This window comes from Diabrotica virgifera, chromosome 1 (assembly GCF_917563875.1).
Source record: "Diabrotica virgifera virgifera chromosome 1, PGI_DIABVI_V3a".
Classification (NCBI taxonomy): Eukaryota; Metazoa; Arthropoda; class Insecta; order Coleoptera; family Chrysomelidae; genus Diabrotica; species Diabrotica virgifera.
The window spans coordinates 204761918-204788970 of record NC_065443.1 but is presented as its reverse complement, the minus strand read 5'-3'; the positions used below and the strand labels follow the sequence as shown (position 1 = coordinate 204788970).

The 27053-nt window shown below is 34.1% G+C and overlaps 1 protein-coding gene across 1 annotated transcript in view; it reads right to left on the bottom strand.

Moving 5' to 3' along the window:
* The window catches only part of LOC114335260 (MORN repeat-containing protein 5-like), a 63455-nt gene that overhangs the window by 10194 nt on the left and 26208 nt on the right, over positions 1–27053 (bottom strand). The window contains exon 3 of the mRNA XM_050646446.1: positions 6151–6415. Within this exon, the coding sequence (XP_050502403.1) occupies positions 6151–6415 (265 nt within the window). The remainder of the gene's footprint in view (positions 1–6150; positions 6416–27053) is intronic.

The following is a 27053-nucleotide window of genomic DNA, read 5'->3' as shown; positions in this document are numbered from 1 at the left end:
TTAATAAAAATGTTTATACTACTGAATCGAGAATGGAAGAACCTTTCAAATGAGCTAGCACACGACCCCTATTCTCGTTTAAAAAAATCATCGATTACGTAATCACGTCCAGATGGATGACGTCACTAGTATACCATATATGCCATAATATCATAACTTAAAAATAAAAATCGACCTGTTTCGGGATTTTTCCTTAAAGTCGCCGGTTTACGAAATAACGAATTTATTCCTTTCATTTGCACCATAGTGTCAGTGGAAAATAGTGTCGCGCACGCTTGATTAGCAATTAAAAAACAAAGGAGTTTGAATATTGTATTGCAAAAAACTCTTCGGGATTTCATCAATCGATGATTAAAGAATATCTACCTACCTTGGCAACATTAAAATTTTCAGTTTTTCACATAGTTTTCGAGGGTTAAAAATGGCCGATTTTGCAATTTTTCAATTTTTAATCGCTTATATGTCAAAACTCTCATTGTGAGAGAAAAGTCACTAAAGACCTTTTCTGTTTGGAAAGATCCAAAAAACCTAAAAAAACTTTTTTCCATGCAAAAAAAATAATTTTAAGAAAAAAACAAAAAAAAAACGTTTAAAATATTTTTGACCACCTTTTGGTCCTGGCAACATGCAAATTTGTTAAAAGGAGTCCTTTTTGAGTAAGATTGTGCAAAAAATCCGAATTAGAATATTTTTCCTAGCGGATGCGCAGTGGCTTTCTGGACTATATTAACGTGTTTTCTGGCAAACTGAAATCGAGCTTGTTTCTGACGTGCGTTCAATTTGGACTCTGTGTTAGCTTGTCTGGAAGCCAAAGTAGCAGCCTTAAGTCTTCTCCTAACTATCCACTTCCTTCGGATGAGTCACGGTGACACCTCGAACATTCCTTAAGGATTTTTGAAGCTCAACTCATGTCTCGTGCCGATTCCGCAAGACACTCAGGACAATGAATCGATCATCCCTATCTGACATTACACGTCGCCGACGTGTATGAACTTACTAAAAGAGACAAAAAGAGTATACCCCGACATTGGGTGTATCTTATCCCCATTCCTCTTTAATATTTACTCCGAGGAAATATTTAAGAAATGTATGGAAATGAAACATACGGCATAAAAATAAACGGTGAATAACATATGGTAGGGGAGCAAAGTATGCCAAATGTGCAGGTAGGGGAGCAAAGTATGCCAAATGTGCAGTCATTCGAGTGTTATGGGGACCTATTGGGTTGTGATTATTGGGTCCTAAAACCAAAAAAAGTTAAATTTTCCATTTTAGTGGGGACTTTCCATTTTCAATTTAATTTTCCATTTCCAACGATCGTTTTTTTAGATTCCATCTATCCATAATTCGAAAAAATGTCTCTAATAAAAGTTACTAATTTTTACGTAAGGAATCCAAATCTGCAATAAAAATGGGGGCTCCCATTTAAGATTTTAAAGTAACCCCCCATTTCGTGTTTGTGCCATTCGATAGATTTTTCAAAAATATTGAATAAGTGTACCTATTTTGCAGTTTTTCGATCTGATGTTCATTTCGCGAGATATCTCGAGATTCGTAATTAAAATATTAAATTTACCCCCACCCCCATCCGTGGGAAGTCGTGTTTGGTATCATTCGATAGATTTTTGAAAAATATTGACCACGTATATTTTAGTTTTTCGATCTGTCTTTCATTTCGCGAAATATTCGCTTTTTTCTTGTGAAACTTTGGGACTCGCCCATTTCCTTACGCCCTGCTCAAATCGTCAGATTTTTGAAATATGAACTGTTTTGCATGTACTTAACTTCCCTTATCTTAATCTGACGATTTCGAGTTTTTAAGGACAGATTTTTTTTTTCGGCCCCCCTTAACGAATTCCTTTGCATTAAGAGCCAATATATGGTAGAGGTACATTTTCAGGGTACAAGGTTTCTCCACATGTAATAATCTGACGCGCTCGAGTAACTGCAAAAATCCCCGCTTGGGCTCTCCTACCAATACGACTTTCGACATCCCAATAATAACACTCCATAGATGGATTACAGCAGGCAATTAGGTTAAAGGGTTAATGCAGACAGTGAGTACTTCGGCCTGAGTCTCAACTTCAATGAGGCAAAATGGATTCTGATAAGCAAAAAGCAATAACCTGCTCGATAATTACAGATAAACATACTAATTGATTATTAGACCAGTAAGGATCTGTTTTTAGGTGGATGTGAGAGGTGGCATTCAGATTCTTGCGGATAAAGTTGAGTGATAACTTCGTTAATAATAATTGATTTATGCTCCTTCTCAAATATGCCCGGAACATTAATAAAAAAAAAAATAAAATATTTAAAAATTTCAAAAAATTTCGTTTTTTTTCTAATTTTTTTGCTTATAACTTTAAAACGATTCATTTTGGAACAAAGTCGTATAGGAATAAAACAAAGATAATTAAACTTTCTATCAGATGTGATTTCTTAAAAATGTCTTAATTTATCACCCTTGCTGCAAAATAGCAATAAATATAAAATAAGGGGGCAAAACAAGCCTGTCCTTATTCAATGATTTTCCATCACTTAGGTTACACTTGGAACCTTCCTAATTCTCCTAGAAAATTTTTGTAATGTGCTAAAACCGTACACCAAATTTCATTAAAATTGACTTACTAGATTTTGAATAATAATTTTGCAATCTAAACTTTTTTTTAAAAAATTAAAATTTTTTAAAGTCTTGCACAACAAAGTCTAGAACATACAAAGATTTGTCAATTTTTTTACATATAAAGAAGCACTCCACCTATCTAATGCACTTTACAGAATTGAAATCGGATTGTTTAAGCAGCCTCAGCAATGTTTTAAAGTCATAAACAATTTTTTGGCTTATAAACAAATTAGTCCTGTGGCCAGGAGGGTGTGCTACGGGCTCCTTTATTTAGATGGACTTACCCAAGATTTTTATGTATTTTTTGACCCGTGGAACACGATTTTTTTGGGTAACAGTCGATCCGGATGTCGATAAGATTGTTATAAACAAATAACTTGAGGAATTACATAACATTAGTCCAGAAAGCCACTGCGCATCCGCTAGGAAAAATATTCTAATTCGGATTTTTTGCACAATCTTACTCAAAAAGGACTCCTTTTAACAAATTTGCATGTTGCCAGGACCAAAAGGTGGTCAAAAATTTTTGAAAAGTTTTTTTTTTGTTTTTTTCCTAAAATTATTTTTTTTCATAGAAAAAAGTTTTTTTGGGTTTTTTGGATCATTCCAAATAGAAAAGGTCTTTAGTGACTTTTCTCTAAAAATGATAGTTTTTGACATATAAGCGATTAAAAATTGAAAAATTGCGAAATCGGCCATTTTTAACCCTCAAAAACTATGTGAAAAACTGAAAATTTGAATGTTGCCAAGGTAGGTAGATATTCTTTAAACATCGATTGATAAAATCCCAAAGAGTTTTTTGCACTACAATATTCAAAACTTCTTTGTTTTTTAATTGCTAATCAAGCGTGCGCGACACTACTTTCCACCGACAGTATGGTGCAAATGAAAGGAATAAATTCGTTATTTCGTAAACCGGCGGCTTTAAGGAAAAATCCCGAAACAGGTCGATTTTTATTTTTAAGTTATGATATTGTGGCATATATAGTATACTAGTGACGTCATCCATCTGGACGTGGTGACGTAATCGATAATTTTTTTAAATGAGAATAGGGGTCGTGTGCTAGCTCATTTGAAAGGTTCTTCAATTATCTATTCAGTAATGTAAACATTTACATAATTATTTATACAGGGTGTCCAAAAAATTTTTATTAAATAAAATTATTTGACAAAAAAAAAGAAGTAGAAGGACACCCTGTATAAATAATTATGTAAATGTTTACATTACTGAATAGAGAATTGAAGAACCTTTCAAATGAGCTACCACACGACCCCTATTCTCATTTAAAAAAATCATCGATTACGTCATCACGCCCAGACGGATGACGTCACTAGTATACCATATATGCCACAATATCATAACTTAAAAATAAAAATCGACTTGTTTCGGGATTTTTCGTTAAAGCCGCCGGTTTACGAAATAACGAATTTATTCCTTTCATTTGCACCATACTGTCGGTAGAAAATAGTGTCGCGCACGCTTGATTAGCAATTAAAAAACAGAGGAGTTTTGAATATTGTATTGCAAAAAACTCTTCGGGATTTCATCAATCGATGTTTAAGGAATATCTACCTACCTTGGCAACATTCAAATTTTTAGTTTTTCACATAGTTTTTGAGGGTTAAAAATGGCCGATTTCGCCATTTTTCAATTTTTAATCGCTTATATGTCAAAAACTATCATTTTTAGAGAAAAGTCACTAAAGACCTTTTCTGTTTGGAATGATCCAAAAAACTCAAAAAAACTTTTTTCCATCAAAAAAAAAAAAAATAATTTTAGGAAAAAAACAAAAAAAAACGTTTAAAAAATTTTTGACCACCTTTTGGTCCTGGCAACATGCAAATTTGTTAAAAGGAGTCCTTTTTGAGTAAGATTGTGCAAAAATCCGAATTAGAATATTTTCCCTAGCGGATGCGCAGTGGCTTTCTGGACTACATCGATTTTTGGCAAAATAAAACATTGTTTTGTATTTTTTGGGTCATTCTAAGCAAAAAATGTTTTTACAAGTTTTTTCGTAGGATGCATAGTTTTCGAGATAAACGCAGTGGAACTTTCAAAAATTCGAAAAATTGCAATTTTTGAACGCGAATAACTTTTGATTAAAAAATAAAATAGCAATTCTTCTGACAGCATTTGAAAGTTTAAGTCAAATTATACCGGTTTTAATTATTTGCATTGCTAAAAATTAATTTTTTTATTATTAAACAAAGCTATTTGTTTATAAGCCAAAAAAATTGTTTATAAGTTTAAAACATTGCTGAGGCCCCTTAAATAATCCAATTTTAATTCTGTAAAGTGTATTAGATAGGTAGAGCACCTCTTTATATGTTAAAAATTAGGCAACTTCTAAATGGTCTACTTTTGTTCAGAAAGATTTTAAAAAATTTGAACTTTTTTAAAAACATTTAGATTGCAAATTTATTATGCAAAATCTATTAGGTCGATTTTAATGAAATTTGGTACACGGTTTAAGTATGTTACAAAGAATTTCCTAAGCGAATTACTATGGTTCTAAGTGCCACCAAAGTGGTTAAAAACATTGAATAACAACAGGCGTATTTTGCCCCCTTATTTTGTATTTATTGCTATATTGCAGAAAAGGTAATACGTTAAGCCATTTTTGACCAGTCGTATATCATACAAAATTCAATTATCTTTATTTTATTTCTCTACGACTTTGTTCCAAAACGAATCGTTTTAAAGTTATAAGCAAAGAAAGCAGAAAAAAATCGACGTTTTTCGAAATGTTTAAATATTTTAATTTTTTTTATTAATGTTCCGGGCATATTTAGAAGGAGCATAAGTCAATTATTATTACTTATTACTGAAGATGTCACCTAACTTTATCTGCAAAAATCCGAATGCCACCTTTCACATCCAAAAATAGACGTTTTTTCACAGATCCTTACTGGTCTATATGTAGAATGTTATGAATACCTTGGCTACAACGTAAGTGCAAAATGGAGACAGACCACAGAAATTAATGCGAGAATAGAATGAGCTAGAACAGCACCTAACAATATGAAAAAGCTCTTCATAAGCAAGGATCTCTCTCTTCTCCTACAACTAGTTAACATTTCTGATCATACTACAGTTGCTACATTTTCTTATCATACTATATGGTGCGGAGGTCTGGATGCTGACTGAGACGCATTCGAAATGTGGATGTACCTGCCAACATGTCACCAACATAGAGCTAGTCCACAGAATTGGTAAAGAGAAAGAAATTGTGAGCATAATTAAACACAGAAAACGTATCTAGGCCACATATTGTGACACGTATAGGACACGATAAATACCGTCTATTTCAGTTGATTATCTAGGGATAAATAGACAACAGGGTAGGTTAGGCGGTAGAAGACACTCGTGGCTCCAAACTACGCGGGACTGGTTTGAGCTCAGATCGGTCGAGCTATTCAAAAGTGCCGTAAACATGATCAGAATTGCCATGTTAGGGCACCTGAAGAAGAAGATACATATATACATATAATAATATTATAAGTGTCAAGATTATTGTGGTTACCTCATGTGCGTCAACTATTCTTCGCATTTTGTGATCTTTAGAATAGATAATTTTCTTTTTGTCGTCGTAATACCCCTCGTCTCCTGTTTCGAAAGTATCTGGTGGTATTTTTGTAACGATTTTCTTATTTGATACTAATTCAGTACCTGGAGGTCGAAAACCGCAGTTGATTTCTTCCATATAAGCTCTATCTGGCATTCTTAGGTAGTTCCAGTCTTTTTCATATTGCAAACCATCATGGTATATGTAGGTACTATCTTTTAACCTGCAATAAAAATCCTCAAAATTGATTTACTTTTAAAATAGGTTCAGCGAAATTTGAGTTAACCAAGGCTGAGGACTGTTTCAGGTTATCTGCTATAGAGTCGGCAGATCAAGCCTCCATGAAACAATCTTATTGCATGCAGGTGTCCCCCCGGCGGAGGAAATAGCAGAAACAGGAAGTAGTATAAAAGTAGGTAAAGCAGCTGGTCCAGATGGTGTGCCTCCAGAAGCGATTAAGATCATCATAGGAAAATATCCTGAAATAATCAGGAGGATTTTCAACAATCTCCTCCATATGCAAGAGTTCCCCGACCAGACGTCAGAGTTCCCCACAGGCCAGATTAACGCTTATTCTGAAACCGGGTAAAGACCCCGATATAGCCAACTCATACAGGCCAATCTGCCTGTTGGATTGCCTGCGAAAATTCTATGCATATCTAATAAAGAATCGCCTGGAGGAGGATCTGCAAAGAAACAGAAGTATCTATGATAGACAGTACAGATTTAGAAGATCCAGATCCACAATAGATGCGGTAAAGGCAATAACTGACACGGTCAAAGAGACGAGGAAAAGATGGGCCGCTGTCGTGATGTTCGATGTGAAAAATGGATTAATTTAGCCAATTGGGGTCACATCGTCAAAGCTCTTAAAAAATCAAGAGTGTCAGAATATTTAGTAAATATAATTAAGAACTACCTTAATGAAAGGTATGTCCAGGTGGCGAAGCCTAAAGACCTGCAAACCACAGCAGGAGTACCGCAAGGATCCGTACTGGGACCAACATTATGGAATGTTCTGTATAACGGGGTTCTGGATATTACCTATGGAAGTAAAGTCAAAGCTATTGCGTATGCAGATGATCTAGCGTTACTGATTCAGACTGAAACGAACTGGGACTTAGAAGACATAGTGAATAAAAGTTGTAGGAAAGTATATGACTGGATGAGGGAACAAGATCTCGAATTGGCTACACATAAAACAGAAATTGTCATTTTAAAAGGCCAAAGAAAACGACCCAATCTAACTTTCATGGTAGGTAGTACAAGAATAGAGCCGATAAATTGTACTAAATACTTGGGCATACACCTGGATACAGGTCTTAGATATACCAAACATCTGAGTAAAATAGTCCAGAAAGTAGAAGGAAGAACTACTGCATTGTCAAAGATCATGCCTAATATCGGCGGACCAAGCAGCCATAAAAGAAGAATGTACCTTCAGGTAGTGCATTCTAGTCTTCTGTATGGTGCCCCCATATGGTACGAAGTTTTGAGAATGACAAAGTATAAAAACATGCTAGAAAAATCGCAAAGAAAACCCCTCTTGAGACTAACAAGTGCGTACCGGACTACCTCGACAATTGCCCTTCAGGCCATATCAGGTACGCTCCCCATTCACCTCCTAGCCAAAGAAAGAACGCTATTATATGCAAATGATTACGGCCACTTGCCCCACATAAAGTCTGAGGTAAGAAGACAGATGTATCAAGAATGGCAAGGTGAATGGGAGGCACAAATCGAAAAGGCTCAATGGACCAAAAGACTCATTCCAGATGTGGTGGCCTGGTCTGCATGTAAGTATATAAGATTAAATTACTATTTCACACAGTTCCTCACCGGCCATGGTTTCTTTAGATCGTATACGTATTTTATCAAGAAGACAGTAGATGACCAATGTTCAGAATGCAACGTTAGAGACGACGCTCAACACTGCATATTTGCCTGCAGGCTCTTTGAAAGAGAGAGACTGATTCTAAAACAAGGTTAGGAGAAATCTCCACTGATAACATTATGAAAAAATCTTTGCAAAGCAAAGATAACTTTAATTTAGTGGTCGATCTGATAACCGCAATTATGAAGAAAAAGGAGACGCTTGAGAGAGCAAGAGAGGATCAAGGTGGATAGACTTATACTAGATTGATGGGACTAAACGACGGACGAAGTATATATGTGTATATGTGTTTGTGTGTACTATGTATGTTTGAATGTGTGTATGTGTAAATATGTGTATATTTTTAAGCATAACATCATATAGAAAATTATTTGCCTGTTGTATACATTGTTTTCTTTTCTCCTTTTAGAAAAGTTATCTAAGCCGTATTAGGCATGACAGACTGCCCCGTTGCACTCGAAGTTACATCCGCCAAGGAATTTGTACCGGGTGCACCGGGGGAGAAGGTTGAAGGACTTTAGTTGGTAGGCAGTTAACCAGAGGGTGCCCGTAGACAGGACTTCTTAGGGGGAAATGCATGGGGGTAAACTCTTCCTCTCTGAATCCAACACACGCTTAGCCATCCTTAAGTGGACACGGCCAGGTACGGTATTTAGAATATTTACCACTACCACCTCCTCAAAAAAAGGTGTCCTTTGATTGGCGCATGTCCAGTAAGGAAAGCCTGTTACGACTCTGAGCGGATTCCTGCTTGTTTTCCACAGTACTTCAGCCCTATTAGCAAATCCGATATATGTTTTACATATATTTTTCCATGTGTTTGACCGGGAATATTTTTCCAGTAAAAGTTAGGTTGTCTTCGGATCCAAACTTTTTCCGGTTGCGGACGTGCTTTTTGGAACTCCCACGACCGGTTCTGGACCTCTGAGTCCATACCAGTGTGACGCTATTGCCCCAATGGCTGCTTGCCTATCTATGCATACAGATTGACCCGATTTATGAGTTAAATTAATTTAAAATATGTAACAGTAAATACAAAAATGTAATGGTGATAGGTTTAAAGCAGAATAAAATATGTTGAAACTAGACAATGTTAGATCAAATTGTCGAACCTCTATATTTATAAATGTGAATGAGGAAAGACTCTTTTTCAAGACATTTACAGAACATAGAGTTAGTCGCCATAGGATACAAGAGTATTTAAAAATAATAATCAGACCTTCACAGACATGTCTTGCCTAAGAGTCTCCCACCAGGTCTTGAAAATATGAAACATTTTTTCAGTATCAATTTGTTCAGAGTTGTTCTCCTATCACACATCTATAGGGCAATGAGGGTATTTGGCTCCGAATTCCATCCTACTACATCGATTTACTTGATATTTTCAGAGTAAGTAGAAATAGCTCAAGAAATAAAGTCTACCCTATGCCGATGTACGCTTTTATCTTGGGGGTGGTTCCCACCCCTTCTCGGGGGTGGACAATTTTTTGGTTAAAATAACCACAGAAGTGGCCAGAAAACCTAATTCTAAGGAAAATCTGTTGTATATATTTTTTTGAAAATTCAATACTTTTTGAATAGTGGCCATTTTCATTGAAACATCGAAACATGACACCTTTTCGGTCGGTTTTTTTGCGAATACCTTAAAAACTATGCATCTAACGAAAAAACTATATAAAATATTGCTGTAGCTTGTAAAAAACAAAGGGATTCGTTCCTTCATAAATCTTTTAGTTCTAATACAAAAAGAGATGTGGTCGGTGAGAAGAGTTTGTTTTTTTGGTGCATGCTCAAATTGGTGTATTCAACTTGAAATAACATAGAAACGGTCGATTTTAGGTGTATAATGTTGCCAATACCTTTTAAAACACGACGCATGGACTGAAATAGCCGTAGAAGTGAAAATAGATACAGAAACTGTGACTAAAACTAATGCACATACACCTCTAACTCAAGCTAACAAACGAAAAGCAGTAGATACGAAATCTGAAGAAGCGTACGCAGTAATGAAACAATTATCAAGTAACATGAAAAAGCAACATGACTTTGATATAAGTATATGGTGAATATGTAGCAACCACCTTGCGGAACCTTAACCTTAACCTTGACATAAATAATTTCTCTATACGCTGTGAGCTCGTACGTAGAGGGGATATTTACAAATTCGCGAGCGCTAGTAGTGGCAAGTCTGTAAACGTTTACCGGAAATTTGACATATATGTCAAAGTGATTAATTTAAAATTAAAATTAAAAACATTAATTATAAAAACTATTAGTTGGTCAAAGCTGTGGTATATATTTTTACCTTAAATATATTTACGTTTTAAATACTGAATTTAAGTTTTTGTAATGTTCCGTAATATGTTATATTATAAATTAATCTTAGCGCCATCTACACGATAATTGTGAAAGTATCCGAAGTAAGAAATTCATATTTTATCAATAGAACGTCAAAACGATAAGCAAAATCTTAAAAAAATCGATTACAATTTAATTACTTTTTTGCGTTGTAAATATTAAGCAATAACAATAAAATAATAAATTTAACAATTACCAGTGAAAGTTGAATTAGTAGTCGCTAGGAGCGACACCAGCGAAGCTCAGAGCGTATAGAGCAGAGTGTTCAGACATAGAACCTGTCACATTCACTTCATTCAACAGGCACTCAATTCACAGGCAATAATACATCCTGAGCCTTTCTCCATTCCGTCCACTACACCTACATCCGCTACTTCTCCAGCTACACCAATTACCAATTCAAACAGACACTGACACTCAATTGTGCACAGATGCAGCAGATAATACTGAGGAATTAAATTTTACAATTAAATGTTCCTCTCTGGAACAATGAATAAAAAGTTTAAATAAATATACTTACTTTTATTCTCTTAAACAGCAACGAAAGCGTCACAAACTACTGCCGCAACATTCGAAATACTTTCTTAGAAAATTTAAATAAATAGCTTAAACTTTAAACTTTAAACTTTGGTAGGAATCTCCACTTGCGAAGAATCTTATCATAACTGCTATAATAATATTTCTCTTACTGGAATTGCATCTCGAAATGTGCCTTTCATGACTATTTTATGGCCGATTTCATTTACGAGAAATTCAAAATCAGAACTTTTCATTCTTGAAGTTTTTAAAACTGCCATCACATTTAATTTCTCCTGTCGATGGGTCTATGTCATCTCTTTCCAGACCAGCTAAAAGAGCTGTAACACTACCTATATTTTGCTCGAGCTGCTAATGAAGGCCGCACCCAAAATCTACGTTTAACATGCGGTGTCTCCTCCACCTCCACAATATTACACAAGCTGCTGCTGCTATATGACGACATCCTCTATAAATATGACTCAATTTTGTATAATGTAATGTACCGCCTAACCTACCAGCTATCCAACTAAAATGCTGCAAAAGTTATGCACATTTTGTTGTTTTGTTTTTTGTTAGATATTTAGTCTGGATGCTCATGCTATATAACAAGTTACAGAACAAAGTTGTACAACAAATTTGTTGTACAACTTTGTTATTAACACGTTTTGTTACATAGTCTGGACCCGGCTTTAGACGTATCAGAGGAGTATGACAACTGTCACTGTGACAGTAGAATTTTATAAAATTCTCCTGTCACAGACGTCTAAAGGTGGGAAACTATGTAATGTAATGTTAATTTATACGTTTATAACTATCATTTCCACCTCCACAGTTTCATCTCTTTTTGTTACACAATGTAATATGCTTTCCATCTTTTGCGTTATTTTGCCGGTTATTATTAGCTCGCTCATCACTGTATTTAAGCGGAGTAATACCGTAATACCAAGAACATCCCTGGAGTCAACGTTTATTGCTGTACTAAAGAAAACAAAATCCGTATCCTGCAAAGATTCTTGGACTATCAGCTAAATGAGTCATATTTTAAAAACATTTCTAAAAAGTATACATCAAAGGATATTAGAGACTATGTGATATGTGAAGAAACATCAGCCACACAGTTTGTTTTCGGAATACAGTGGGTACGAGAGAGGCGCTCTTTAGTATACACGTGCTGTTTGAACGATTTAGAAACGTAATTTGCGATATTTATGCATGCTCCATTGATAAACATAAAGTGTTCTATACTGTAAAGTACGCAAGCTGATGGAGGTATTAAAAAATATTGGAATAGACACCTGTGATCTAAGAAAAGAATTATTAGCAATATTTACTGGAATCACACATCGTCTATCCAGACAGAGGGAGGAAAATCAGATGATATCAAAATCAAACGTGGGATCCGTCAGGGATGTTTAATATCACCGCTGCTGTTCAACATTACTCTAAGCAGGGCAGCTTTATCCATTAGGCAATATAGGCAGTTGCCTAGGGCGGCAAGAATACTGTACAAAAAATATTTGTATATAAAAATTATGGATCTGGGATCTGTCATTAAAGAGTGTGAAACTCTTTCAAATTACTTTATATTACCGCAAGGAAGCCAAAAAATTATGCCCAAATAAAACATATAAAGAAATAAGAAAGAGAAAAAGAAAAATTCAATTTGACGAGGAGGCCGATGATGAACTAAACTTTTTAGCTAGTGATGAGATGAAAATCCACACATTCTATATTATAATCTACACTCTGATAAGACACCTGAATAGACGTCTGGAATCTTATCGACTTATTTATCAACGTTTTCGTTTTATTAACAGATTTGTCAAAATTAAGCAATGAAGAAATTATTAAAGAAGCTGAAAATCTGATACAAAATAAAGACGATCAAGATACACCATTCATACATGAGTGCATTCACTTAAAAGGTCATTTGGATATTACAATAAAATCACCAATTGACATAAGAAGAGTTAGTGCAGTTACTGAATGTGGATATGAGCTATTACCTTATTGAGCTTATTATAAGTTGTTACTTTAATTAGAAGAAAGGAATAGTACATTGTTTACCGGGTAGGAAAAGCTTAACATTCCTGGACGACTGTGAAGATTGCTAAGTCGAGGCGCAAGCCGAGACTTAGCAACACAGAGTCCAGGAATGTGGCTTTTCCTACGAGGTAAACATACTATTTTTCCGCAAATCGTTTAAAATTCGACAGATATTGATTGATTTAAAAAAAAAGCGATAATTTTATTCCCAAATAAATGGTGCTTTGAAATTCCTAATAAAATTACTTGGGTTACTATGGAAACGTATTGAGGTTGAATTGTCAAACTTGACGCTTATAAATTTAATTGCTGGTGTTCTCGAAAGTAAAATGATAAGTGATGATGAAATTTCCATTCCTGGGACTCCTCCAGAGCTGGTTGAGGCAGTGAATACTGCTTCATTAGAATTATTGCCAAAGAAATCAAGAGAAAAGTACGAAAATGCATACAGACGTTTTATGGATTATCGCATGAGTAAAAATATGTATTATCATTTATGTAGAACACTAACAACTGTACGGAAATATCATTTCCTTACAGTAAGGAAATGACATTTCCTTACAGTAAGGAAGTCCTGACTTTTTCTTCAAGAAATTTTGACAGGAATGTCAAAATTTCCTGGCGATTTGCGGAAAAAAATATTTTACGAGCAAAAAATTGATCAATGTCGCTATGACAGTAAAATAATGTGGAGTATGTACTTTAAAAGAAATTGTAAATAGTAGTAATTAATAATACATCGAATTTTAGCATATTAGATAGTAGGTTAAATGTTACTAAAGACTTAAATAAGTTTTACTTTGATAGTATTGAGGGGGATTGCTCAAAATATTCCTAGATCCTCAAATTTTTCTGAAATAGAGCTTGATATTGTTTCTAAGATTGATTCTTTTCCCATCATTTCACTTGGTAAATTGCATAAAGTGGTAAGTAGTTTAAAAAATAAAGCAACTGGTGACGATATTCTGACAGTGTCACTGTTGAAAGGGATATTTTCAGTGGTTGGTTACCCATATACCCATTGTTAAACATAGTTATACCTGCCTGCAAGCAGGAGTTCTGTCGTCAGTATTAAAATGTAGTACCATAATACCTGTACCAGAAATAAGTAAACCACAGGCGTTTGAAGATTTTAGGCCGATTAATTTACTTCCGATAATCGAAAAAATCATTGAATTATTAGTTTATGATCACTTATTTAACTATTTAAATAAATATAATTTGCTGTTTGTAAATCAATCTGGTTTTAGATGTAGGGACTCTACTGAAACTGCATGCCAGTTAGTATGTAACACATGGACGGTGCCGGATTTAGTTCATGGACCGCCGGAGGCTAAGTCATACTATACCGCCATTCTACAGTAGGTATAGATGCGTCTTAGGTTAACAATTCATTAAAACTATTTTAATATTATTAGGTAATTTATTACAAATATACAAAAAAGCCACAAAGACACAAACTCACAACTTATAAAGTAAATTAACATAATTATTTACAAACAAATTTTCTACTTGCAAAGTAGATGATTTTATTAAAATCTAATTTTCTAAGCAGATCATTATTAATATTTAAAACAGCGAAAGAATTTAATGTTTCTTCCGTCATCGTATTTCTCAAATAATTTTGAAGCCTTTGAAGCATATTTTTCAATATGTTCTTTTAAAAGAGGATGATATTCCGCCAACAACTCTAGTAATCCAAGGTAATTGCCATTGCTAGTAGACAGGGATGTATTTAGGGGTTGGCGAAAGAGGCGCCCGCCAAGGCCGCAAGAGTGAGGGGGCGCAAAATTAGCGGAAGAAAAACTTTTAGGAAATCCAAGATTTTAATTTTATAAACTAAGCTTTTTTCATACTTTCGATGAAAGAATATGATGCCGTATTCTAGCAAAATTAAAAAGATAAGAGAATACATAAATACCGGTACGGTGTCAGTAACATTATAAAAATAATTGTAATATATAAAGGATTTTAAGTTTTGTTAACTGGATGGTTTGCAGCGTTGCAAGCTAATACTAATACGGCAGCGTAATACAGGTGACACAAGAAGCGCAGTCCGTTGAGCGGCAGAAGATAGAACTGATCATGCTCTCAGTGCTCTCAGAATGTTTTTTGGTTTATGACAAATTAATAACCGAAATGAGTAAAAGATCAGAGGCCTACACAAAAGTTTCAAATGATTTTGGATTCTTATCAGGGTCATCACTGCAAAAAACAACAGACTCTGATTTGGAAAACTGTGTAAAAAATTCTGGCCTCAAATACAGCAGAGACGAGCTGTTTCAAGAACGAGCTGTTTGAACAGTTGGGCTCGGCATCCCACTTAGAAATTTTGCAGGCAATTCATAAGTACCCGCTAAGAGATGCTTACCCTAATATTGAAGTTGCTTACAGAATTTACCTTACAATGCCCGTTAGCGTTGCATCGTGTGAAAGGACATTTAGTAAACTTAAACTTATTAAGAACTATTTACGGTCGAGAACTGGCCAAACACGCATGAGCATTATGAGCAATCTGGCAATCTTATCAATTGAATACGAAACAGCTTCAAAACTTAGCTTTGACGATGTCATAAATAAATTCGCATCTATTAAAGCACGCAAAGTGAAATTTTAACAATAATAAAAGATACCAGGTTAATTCAACAAAAATAAATTTACTAAAAATGTTAATTTTAAATCAAAACTTCATGAAATGTTGTAGGCTATTATTTATTATTATAATATCAATATGTTTTCGCTTAAAGTAATGTAACATAATATGTGCATAGTTATGATAGTTTATGTAAGTAAGTACATTTTGTCATGAATAATATTGACAAATTTCGAATCACACTATTACATGTAATAAGTGAGTAAAATAATTTTATAAGTAAGTAAAATAAATAATGTTTCAAAAATACCTCCTTTATTGTTATTGTTTTTTGAACCCAGACCTAATACATTTTAAAGTAGTAGTTGTAGTAATTTGTCCCACTGCATAGTGAATGTGAATTGTGGTTGCAATTAATGGGAGTCTCGTTTTTTGTGGGAAGGGGGGGGGGGGCGGGAGCATTGAATTTTGCCAAGGGCGCAGGAATCTCAAGATACGTCCCTGCTAGTAGAACCAAATTTTTCGTCGGTTCCTCTAAAAGGTAGTCTCCTACTAAGAATTATATATCTTATAGCTAAGAATTTTATGACACTAACGACTCTTTGTAATATGTTTCGCCACTATATGGTCTCATGTTTGATCTGTTGCCGCAGAGAATCATCGATCTTTCTCATACTCAATGAATTTCTTGAAAGAAAATTTTTAAGATGTTCTAAATGAACGACTGACCTTTCATGACTGTCACATTTTTCTTTAGCCTTTTTCCAGTCGTCAAATCCAGTAAAAAAGGAAAAAGTGCAATTTTCGCTTGAAAAGAGTCGACAATATAAGCAAAATAAAGAGCCTGTGCTTTTGGAATAAACTAACCAGTCATGCCGAATTTTTTCACCATTCTTTAAAACTTTATAGAATAGTGATTTAGTGCAGTACCTGTTTTGTTTTCGTATTTTTCTTTTTGAAGATTCAAAGTCTAAATAATTAAGATCCTGTGTTTTGAATTCTTTCAGCACTTCATCTACACAATTTCTTGGCCAGAATTTTGGATCTTGTAAATCAACTCGATTAACACCACTTTCGACTAGAATTTGACGTTCAGGAGAACTCTTTTCAGGATGTAACTCGATATCACAAAGTGGGTCTGAATTTGCTGTGGATGAATCATCTCGACGCAATGAAGATCCTGCTGCAAATTTTATTTTATTAAAAAAGTAACTAAAACAGTCAAATAAACCTACCTTCTAAAACATCTGAAACTGTTGCAATTGGATCGTCTTGAAAAGAAGTGCTCGTTGGTATACTATCTTGCCTGGATTTGGTAAAAAAAGTTGAATCTTGGGGTTTTTTTAATACTGCATTTCATTTTTGTTGTTTTTCTAACTTTTGTCGTTTCCAAAATGCACCTCCTTCCTTTCCGCTCATTTTTTAGAAACGTCACGAAAACACTTCACTAATATATAAGTAAAATTTGACACTAGTCTCGAAAACTGCGCTAACACGACTGACGACATGGCCTGTCGGACACGCTGCCGCCAGGCGCAGTGGCGGCCGATTTCCAGGAAACATGAAACATGTTTTTGTTTTGCGACCTAGTACCGCAGGTAAGGATCTTATCCGTGACGAGACGAAGTTTTATTACCATGTTATTTCAGAAAATTCAACCCCATAAAGTTGAAATATCCACATATAGAATTAAAACGAGATGGGAGCGACGTACCGCCTCTCAAAATTTACCGCCGGGGGCTAATAGTCCTATAGCCCCCCCTTAATCCGGCACTGCACATGGAAGAAAGATATAGATCAGTGGTTCCCAACCTTTTATGTCTGGCGACCCACCTTCTGATGTTTTTTCGTATTCGCGACCCATTCCTCACCCATAATGATATATATTTACGTTATTCAGCTACTGTAAGAGCCACGCCGCGACCCACCTGAAATCCGGCCGCGACCCACTAGTGGGTCGCGACCCACCGGTTGGGAAACGCTGATATAGATGACGGTAAAATAGTAATTAGTGTCTTTGTAGATTTAAAAAGGGATTTTGAAACAATAGACAGGCAGATGTTATTAACGAAATGCAAAAATTATGGAATAACTGGAGTTGTGTTCAAAAAGCTAGAAAATTATCTAAACGGTAGATGTCAAAAAACTAAAGTAAATAATAATATTTCAGACGAAATAGGTACTATATATGGAGTTCCCCAAGGAAGCGTTCTTGGACCATTATTATTTGTTTTATATATAAATGATCTACATCTCTATCTTAAAAATTCATTTGTAAATCTGTTTGCAGATGATACATTAATTTCTGTCTCTGGACAAGATTTTAATAATTTAGTTCAGAACAATAAATGATGAATTAGATATTCTTAATAATTGGTTGATGGCAAATAAATTTAAACTAAATGCTCAAAAAACTAAGTGTATGATTTTGGGTACTAAGATAAATTGTTCTAAATTTAATCAAGGAAATTTTAGTATTAAAATAGGTGAAGATATAATAAGTTATGTAGATGAAATTAAATATCTTGGAATTTTATTTGATCCACAGTTAAATTTTACCAAACATATAAATTTTCTGTGTAAAAAAATTTCCCGATGGTCTAGGAAGGTTAAGGTTGTGTATAATACAATAATATTTCCGCATTTTAATTATTGTATGTCACTGTTTATTTCATGTTCAAATGAACAGGTATATCGTTTGCAGTTGCTTCAAAATAAAGCTATGAGAATTGTCCTTGGATGTAGCAAGTATACCTCTATAAACTTTATGCTGGAAACATTAAATTTTTTAGATGTTAATCAGCTTATTACTGAGTCATGTTTGGTGTTAATATTTAAAATTATTAACAAGCAAGCTTCTCAATACTTCAATAATTATGTCATTAAAAGATCACTTTTGTTAGGTCAGTATAATTTAAGATTTGATAATTATCATATTGAAAGGTTCAATACAAATGCCATGGAAAAAACTCTTTTTGTTGAAGGACTAAGAATATATAACAGTCTACCATCTAGCATAAAAGATTCACCAAATATTAAAGTCTTCAAAAGTAGGTTAAAAAAAATTGTATTTTAAGAATTAGTTGAGTTTTCGTTTTTAAGTTATATTTGTTTAAATATATGTAAATGTTTATTTGTAATGTAATAGCTAAAAAGCTATAATATAATATAATAGGATATATGTTTAACAATGGGTATATGGGTAACCAACCACTGAAAATATCCCTTTCAACAGTGACACTGTCAGAATATCGTCACCAGTTGCTTTATTTTTTAAACTACTTACCACTTAATGCAATTTACCAAGTGAAATGATGGGAAAAGGATCAATCTTAGAAACAATATCAAGCTGTATTTCAGAAAAATTTGAGGATCTAGGAATATTTTGAGCAATCCCCTCAATACTATCAAAGTAAAACTTATTTAAGTCTTTAGTAACATTTAACCTACTATCTAATATGCTAAAATTCGATGTATTATTACTACTATTTACAATTTCTTTTAAAGTACTCCACATTCTTTTACTGTCATAGCGACATTGATCAATTTTTTGCTCGTAAAATATTTTTTCCTTTCTTCTAATTAAAGTAACAACTTATAATAAGCTCAATAAGGTAATAGCTCATATCCACATTCAGTAACTGCACTAACTCTTCTTATGTCAATTGGTGATTTTATTGTGATATCCAAATGACCTTTTAAGTGAATGCACTCATGTATGAATGGTGTATCTTGGTCGTCTTTATTTTTTATCAGATTTTCACCTTCTTTAATAATTTCTTCATTGCTTAATTTTGACAAATCTGTTAATAAAACGAAAACGTTGATAAATAAGTCGATAAGATTCCAGACGTCTATTCAGGTGTTTTATCAGAGTGTAGATTATAATATAGAATGTGTGGATTTTCATCTCATCACTAGCTGAAAAGTTTAGTTCATCATCGGCCTCCTCGTCAAATTGAATTTTTCTTTTTCTCTTTCTTATTTCTTTATATGTTTTATTTGGGCATAATTTTTTGGCTTCCTTGCGGTGTAATATAAAGTAATTTGAAAGAGTTTCACACTCTTTAATGACAGATCCCAGATCCATAATTTTTATATACAAATATTTTCTGTACAGTATTCTTGCCGCCCTAGGCAACTGCCTATATTGCCTAATGGATAAAGCTGCCCTGCTTAGAGTAATGTTGAACAGCAGCGGTGATATTAAACATCCCTGACGGATCCCACGTTTGATTTTGATATCATCTGATTTTCCTCCCTCTGTCTGGATAGACGATGTGTGATTCCAGTAAATATTGCTAATAATTCTTTTCTTAGATCACAGGTGTCTATTCCAATATTTTTTAATACCTCCATCAGCTTGCGTACTTTACAGTATAGAACACTTTATGTTTATCAATGGAGCATGCATAAATATCGCAAATTACGTTTCTAAATCGTTCAAATGTATACTAAAGAGCGCCTCTCTCGTACCCACTGTATTCCGAAAACAAACTGTGTGGCTGAGGTTTCTTCACATAGTCTCTAATATCCTTTGATGTATACTTTTTAGAAATGTTTTTAAAATATGACTCATTTAGCTGATAGTCCAAGAATCTTTGCAGGATACGGATTTTGTTTTCTTTGGTACAGCAATACACGTTGACTCCAGGGATGTTCTTGGTATTACGGTATTACTCCGCTTAAATACAGTGATGAGCGCGCTAATAACCGGCAAAATAACGCAAAAGATGGAAAGCATAATACATTGTGTAACAAAAAGAGATGAAACTGTGGAGGTGGAAATGATAGTTATAAACGTATAAATTAACATTACATTACATAGTTTCCCACCTTTAGACGTCTGTGACAGGAGAATTTTATAAAATTCTACTGTCACAGTGACAGTTGTCATACTCCTCTGATACGTCTAAAGCCGGGTCCAGACTATGTAACAAAACGTGTTAATAACAAAGTTGTACAACAAATTTGTTGTACAACTTTGTTCTGTAACTTGTTATATAGCATGAGCATCCAGACTAAATATCTAACAAAAAACAAAACAACAAAATGTGCATAACTTTTGCAGCATTTTAGTTGGATAGCTGGTAGGTTAGGCGGTACATTACATTATACAAAATTGAGTCATATTTATAGAGGATGTCGTCATATAGCAGCAGCAGCTTGTGTAATATTGTGGAGGTGGAGGAGACACCGCATGTTAAACGTAGATTTTGGGTGCGGCCTTCATTAGCAGCTCGAGCAAAATATAGGTAGTGTTACAGCTCTTTTAGCTGGTCTGGAAAGAGATGACATAGACCCATCGACAGGAGAAATTAAATATGATGGCAGTTTTAAAAACTTCAAGAATGAAAAGTTCTGATTTTGAATTTCTCGTAAATGAAATCGGCCATAAAATAGTCATGAAAGGCACATTTCAAGATGCAATTCCAGTAAGAGAAATATTATTATAGCAGTTATGATAAGATTCTTCGCAAGTGGAGATTCCTACCAAAGTTTAAAGTTTAAAGTTTAAGCTATTTATTTAAATTTTCTAAGAAAGTATTTCGAATGTTGCGCCAGTAGTTTGTGACGCTTTCGTTGCTGTTTAAGAGAGAATAAAAGTAAGTATATTTATTTAAACTTTTTATTCATTGTTCCAGAGAGGAACATTTAATTGTAAAATTTAATTCCTCAGTATTATCTGCTGCATCTGTGCACAATTGAGTGTCAGTGTCTGTTTGAATTGGTAATTGGTGTAGCTGGAGAAGTAGCGGATGTAGGTGTAGTGGACGGAATGGAGAAAGGCTCAGGATGTATTATTGCCTGTGAATTGAGTGCCTGTTGAATGAAGTGAATGTGACAGGTTCTATGTCTGAACACTCTGCTCTATACGCTCTGAGCTTCGCTGGTGTCGCTCCTAGCGACTACTAATTCAACTTTCACTGGTAATTGTTAAATTTATTATTTTATTGTTATTGCTTAATATTTACAACGCAAAAAAGTAATTAAATTGTAATCGATTTTTTTAAGATTTTGCTAATCATTTTGACGTTCTATTGATAAAATATGAATTTCTTACTTCGGATACTTTCCCAATTATCGTGTAGATGGCGCTAAGATTAATTTATAATAACATATCACGGAACATTACAAAAACTTAAATTCAGTATTTAAAACGTAAATATATATAAGGTAAAAATATATACCACAGCTTTGACCAACTAATAGTTTTTATAATTAATGTTTTTAATTTTAATTTTAAATTAATCACTTTGACATATATGTCAAATTTCCGGTAAACGTTTACAGACTTGCCACTACTAGCGCTCGCGAATTTGTAAATATCCCCTCTACGTACGAGCTCACAGCGTATAGAGAAATTATTTATGTCAAGGTTAAGGTTAAGGTTCCGCAAGGTGGTTGCTACATATTCACCATATACTTATATCAAAGTCATGTTGCTTTTTCATGTTACTTGATAATTGTTTCATTACTGCGTACGCTTCTTCAGATTTCGTATCTATGCTTTTCGTTTGTTAGCTTGAGTTAGAGGTGTATGTGCATTAGTTTTAGTCACAGTTTCTGTATCTATTTTCACTTCTACGGCTATTTCAGTCCATGCGTCGTGTTTTTATTTCTGTTTTTAAAATCCATAAGTGTAGCTCATCCCGTAGTCCGTAGCAATCCCATAATACTCGTCGCTCACGAAATAGCTCAAATAAATGAATAATCAGTTCTTTCGACCATTCCATCGCGTAAATAACCCTACGTGAACAGAGCAAAGAAAAATTTAGCAAAATCGCTTAAGGCCCATCCTTGAATAATGTACCTAATGTAACTGTAAAATATCTCTATTTCAAAAATTTCTTTCAATACAAAACAAAATCTGTTCATGAAGTAATACTCTTTACGTCAATCTGATGTTTCCTCAACCCCAGTTCAAAAATTCTATTATACAATACACCCCCTGGAGTGAAAGGTTCGGACCTACACAATGAAAGGATTAACGTGATTATAATTGTAAATTTTTAAATAAAACAAATTTAACAAAATGATGTATAATACCTATAGCGATATATTTTGAGATCATTCCTCCTACTTTAGTATTTGCATATAGGTGTATAAGTGTGTATTTATCGTACTGTAAAAAACCATACGCTAAATAAATAAACAAAAACAAAATAAAAAAGAAATAAGATTCTTTCAATAGTATTAGCGAAATACTTTGTATGCTGTATTGATAAGTGATATACCTGTATAGTTTGTGCAATCGATTTTATCACCCTTTTTGTGTATGGGAATGATAACACTCTCTTTTCGGGAGGTTGTCAAATGCTCTTTTTTCCAGATTTGGCAAATCAGCTCTTGAAAGGCATGTACCAAAATGTATCCTCAATTTTTCAAACATTTTGAATATAGTGTCTGTTCTTGGCTTTGTGATTTTTAAATTTATGGATAGCTCTAGAGACTAGGTTCTTTCACTATGGGTTCTGCCGTAGAATACACACATTCCTTTTAGGTGACATGCACCCAAAATTATGTCTAAATGACTACTGAGTGAACTGAGTAGTTTAGCAATTATGTTGCCAGTCCCAAACCGGATAAAAAGAGGAGAGGGAAGTAATTACCTTGAAAAAAAAGCAAGGTTCAGCTGACTTCGGTTGATAGTATATTGTAAGAGCCACTGTCTACGGTTACATAGATGAAGAATATGTCAAATATCCAAAAAAACAGATAAATACAAATAGGTCACAATGGTTAGAGGAGCAGATGAACATATTCAAAAATAAAGGTGGAATGAACTCTTCATGGATGACAATAATTAGTCTAGGGGAAGAAAACCGTGAGGATAAATTATCTGGCCCTTCAGGTTGGTGGTTGAGGAGAACCAGTGATCCACCACTCAAAAAAATTACTTACCAATAAGCCCAAACCAAGGGACGGAACAAGGTACCGAATAAATAGAATAAATCGGCAATCAAAACGGCAGCGGCGGCTCGTGGGTCAATCTTCAGGGGGGTCATTTTGGTTTGAAAACTTCAAACTGTTGATTTTTTAAAGTATTTAAAAGATCTTTTAGCATTTATATTTTAGATAAAAAATACAGACTTAGATAAAACTCAATACTATTTACCCTAGTTTTCCGAAAATTAAATTTGTCTTTTTTTAGAGTAAATCTTTTAAAAAATATAGGAAAAATGGTATGAACAGGTTATTGACTGATATATAGATAGGAATATTTATAGTATAATAAATTGTAAATTTATTAAAACGAAACTTACTTTAAATATTTTTATATTTTAAGTCAATTCTTCTATCCTTTAGTTCTGCAAAATAGTCTATGACCTTCTCATTGAAATTTGGAATGCTCTTGACAAGCGTTTTCTCGATGCTCAGCATAGACAAGGCACTAAGTCTAGGTTGTCCCATCGTATTACGCAGGAATGTTTTTACTCTTTTTAAAGTAGAAAAACATCTCTCACTTTCCACGGTTGTCATAGGGAGTGTGCACAAAATATTTAATAACTTCACTGCTTCAGAAAATGTTTCAGACAAATTCATGTTAATAAAAAGCTGAAGTATGGCTACTGCACCAGCACTATTGCGAAAATCCTCACGACAATATAAGACTTCAAGTTCCGATTTTAGTTTGGAAATATTCACTGTGGGATAATTAGCCGTCACCATTTTTAAAATATTTTGCGGAAAGTTGGTAGTGTATGCTTCAAATTTCTCTATGTAGAATAACTGTGAAATCATGAGATGATCATTGAAACTAAACCTGTGATTTATTTCAGATATAATAATATCACAAATTTCAAGTGCAGTTCGTCGCTTTGGATCCTCTGCAGTAGTTTTTCTTTTTTTTGCTGTTGATGTGCTTGGTACTTCTGATTCCAAAATAGTATTTCTAATTATTTGGATATTGTTGTTAAAAGACAGGATACAATTTTTGACAGATATAACATCAATGTCTCGCATTTGCAATTGTTTAAACAATATATCAACATGGGGCATTATTTTATGGAAAAAATTTAACCAAAATAAAAAATGCTCATCTTCCAAATGTCTTTTTAAACCAGTTGCTTGATTTATATTGTTACCATCTTGCTCCTCATCAATAATTTCCTCTAAGCAAGATTTTAAATCATCTTTATAAGTGTATACAATTTCAACACATTTTGTATTGAAAGCCCATCGAGTAGGCGCAGCTTTAGGTAGCCTTACTTTAACCACTCTATCCAGAACCATCGTACGTTTTGGAGATCGGCCGAAAAAGGACGAAAATCCGTGTAAATTTGCAAAAAATATTTTTATCGGTTTGTGTTGACTCGCCGCTTTTTGGAGGATAAGATTAAATTGATGGGCATAGCAGTGAATGAAGTGTGCATTTGGGTATATTTCTTTAATTTTTGTTTGTACTCCTCCCAGTTTACCGCTCATGACTGATGCACCATCGTAACTTTGGGCAATCAATTTTTCAGGTGCTTCATTAATTTTTAATAATTGAAGTTCTTCCAATATTACATTAGTTAAATGTTGTGCTGTAGTACCTAGGGGGTTAACAAATTTCCAAAATCTTTCATGTACAATACCAGTTAATACATATCGCAATATGATAATCATCTGCGTTTTATTGGAGCTGTCTGTGGTCTCATCTACTTGAATGGCCACAAAATTTGTCTGGCCAATCTCCTTCATGATATGAGTATGCACAATGGCTAACATTGATTCTAAAATATCGTTCTGAATTGTTTTCGATGTTCCTTTAAATACTGTACTTTTTTCAATGTGTTCTTTAAACATTAAATCCAGTTCAGAAACAAAATCGATAAGGCCCAGAAAAATTCCACGATTATTGGAGCTGTCACTTTCGTCATGACCGCGCAATGCAATTTCGAAAACTCCACAAAATTTTACACAGTCGATTAGTTTGTTTAAAATATACCTATTTTTAGATACCAATTCATTAAAGTCATGCACAGATTTACGATATACACTATCAAGTTGCTGTCTTATGTTAACACGTCCTAAACTTGCGTAACTCATTGATGAATTTATATGAGTAGTTGAAGAGGCATGTTTTGTAATTTTCACTTTTAAATGCTTAATGTCAGTTACTCCATTTTTCGCCCATACAGCGTCATTCGAAAACAGTAAACACGGATAGCAAAAAAATGCATTTCTCACACTGCAGCCACAAATCCAATCACACAAATTGTACATTGATTCTTTAAAATATCTTTGAATGTCCTTACCCCTATCCTTTGTTGTTTGTTTTAAATTCATGTTTGGTTTTGGTCGACCACTTTCTTTTTTCTCAAGCCGCCGTTCATAATTTAGTGTTCCAGCAGATTTTAAGGCAATTATTTCGTCAACAACACTCATCTTGTTTTTGTTACAATCACAAAAAAATCCAACAAAACAAAATAAATTACGCAAATACGCCGCGATCGATATAGACCTGCCGTGAAGTGCGGTCAGCAGACGGTAACTAACTAAACGTGAGGCCGTCGACTCTACTAGAGGTATACGACGGAAAGGTCACTCCCACTCTCGCCCACGAAATTGCTATCTGCCGTCTCTTTTCTATTTTACATGCATTTGTCCATAAGCCATAAGAACTGTATATAGACAATTTAAAATACGGCCCAGCCACGGGCTTGTGTATAGCGCGAGGCGCGACGTTATTATATCTATTATATTTGTTTTGCCAATGCAGACTGCTGAAAGAGAATTTTATATTTCAGAGTGAAGTTTTAGATAAAAGATATTTTTAATAAAATTGGTATTTTTATGAGATTATTTTAGGGGGGTCATTGACCAATTGACCCTAAGGAGGAGCCGCGCTTGCAAAACGGATAATGAATTTAGGAGCATGGAATATACAGAATTGCAACATTAGCAGAAGAACAATAAGGTTTTAGGTCGGGAAGATCATGAACAGATGCTATATTTATAATGAGGAAAGTTCAAAAGAAATCATTGGAATACAACAAACCGGATATTTATGTTTCGTTTAATAAGCGATTTAACAGGGTAAAATTAAAGGGCGTTATCCATTAATTTGTTATACTCAATAGAGGTACTTCTAGGAATAAGAGTAAAAGTAAGAACTAAAAAAGGATACCAAGTGGGAGAAAACCAACAAGATAATGTGATATGCAGACGATGCGGATGCAGATTTACAACGTATGCTGCACCTATTTAATATAACCGCCAAAAAATTTAACGTGTTAATTTCCAAAAAAAAAAACAAAAAATGCGTGGTTATATCATACGGAATCTAGATGTAAATTAGAGCTGAAGAGTCAGGTAATAGAACAAGTGGGAGATAAAGTGAATGGAGTAAATAGAGCCGCAGATTGCCTGAATGACTCAATGTGGAAAAATAAAAATTACGGAAAAGAAATGAAAGGCAGAATTTACAAAACAGTCGTCAGACAAATAATGACATATGCGTCA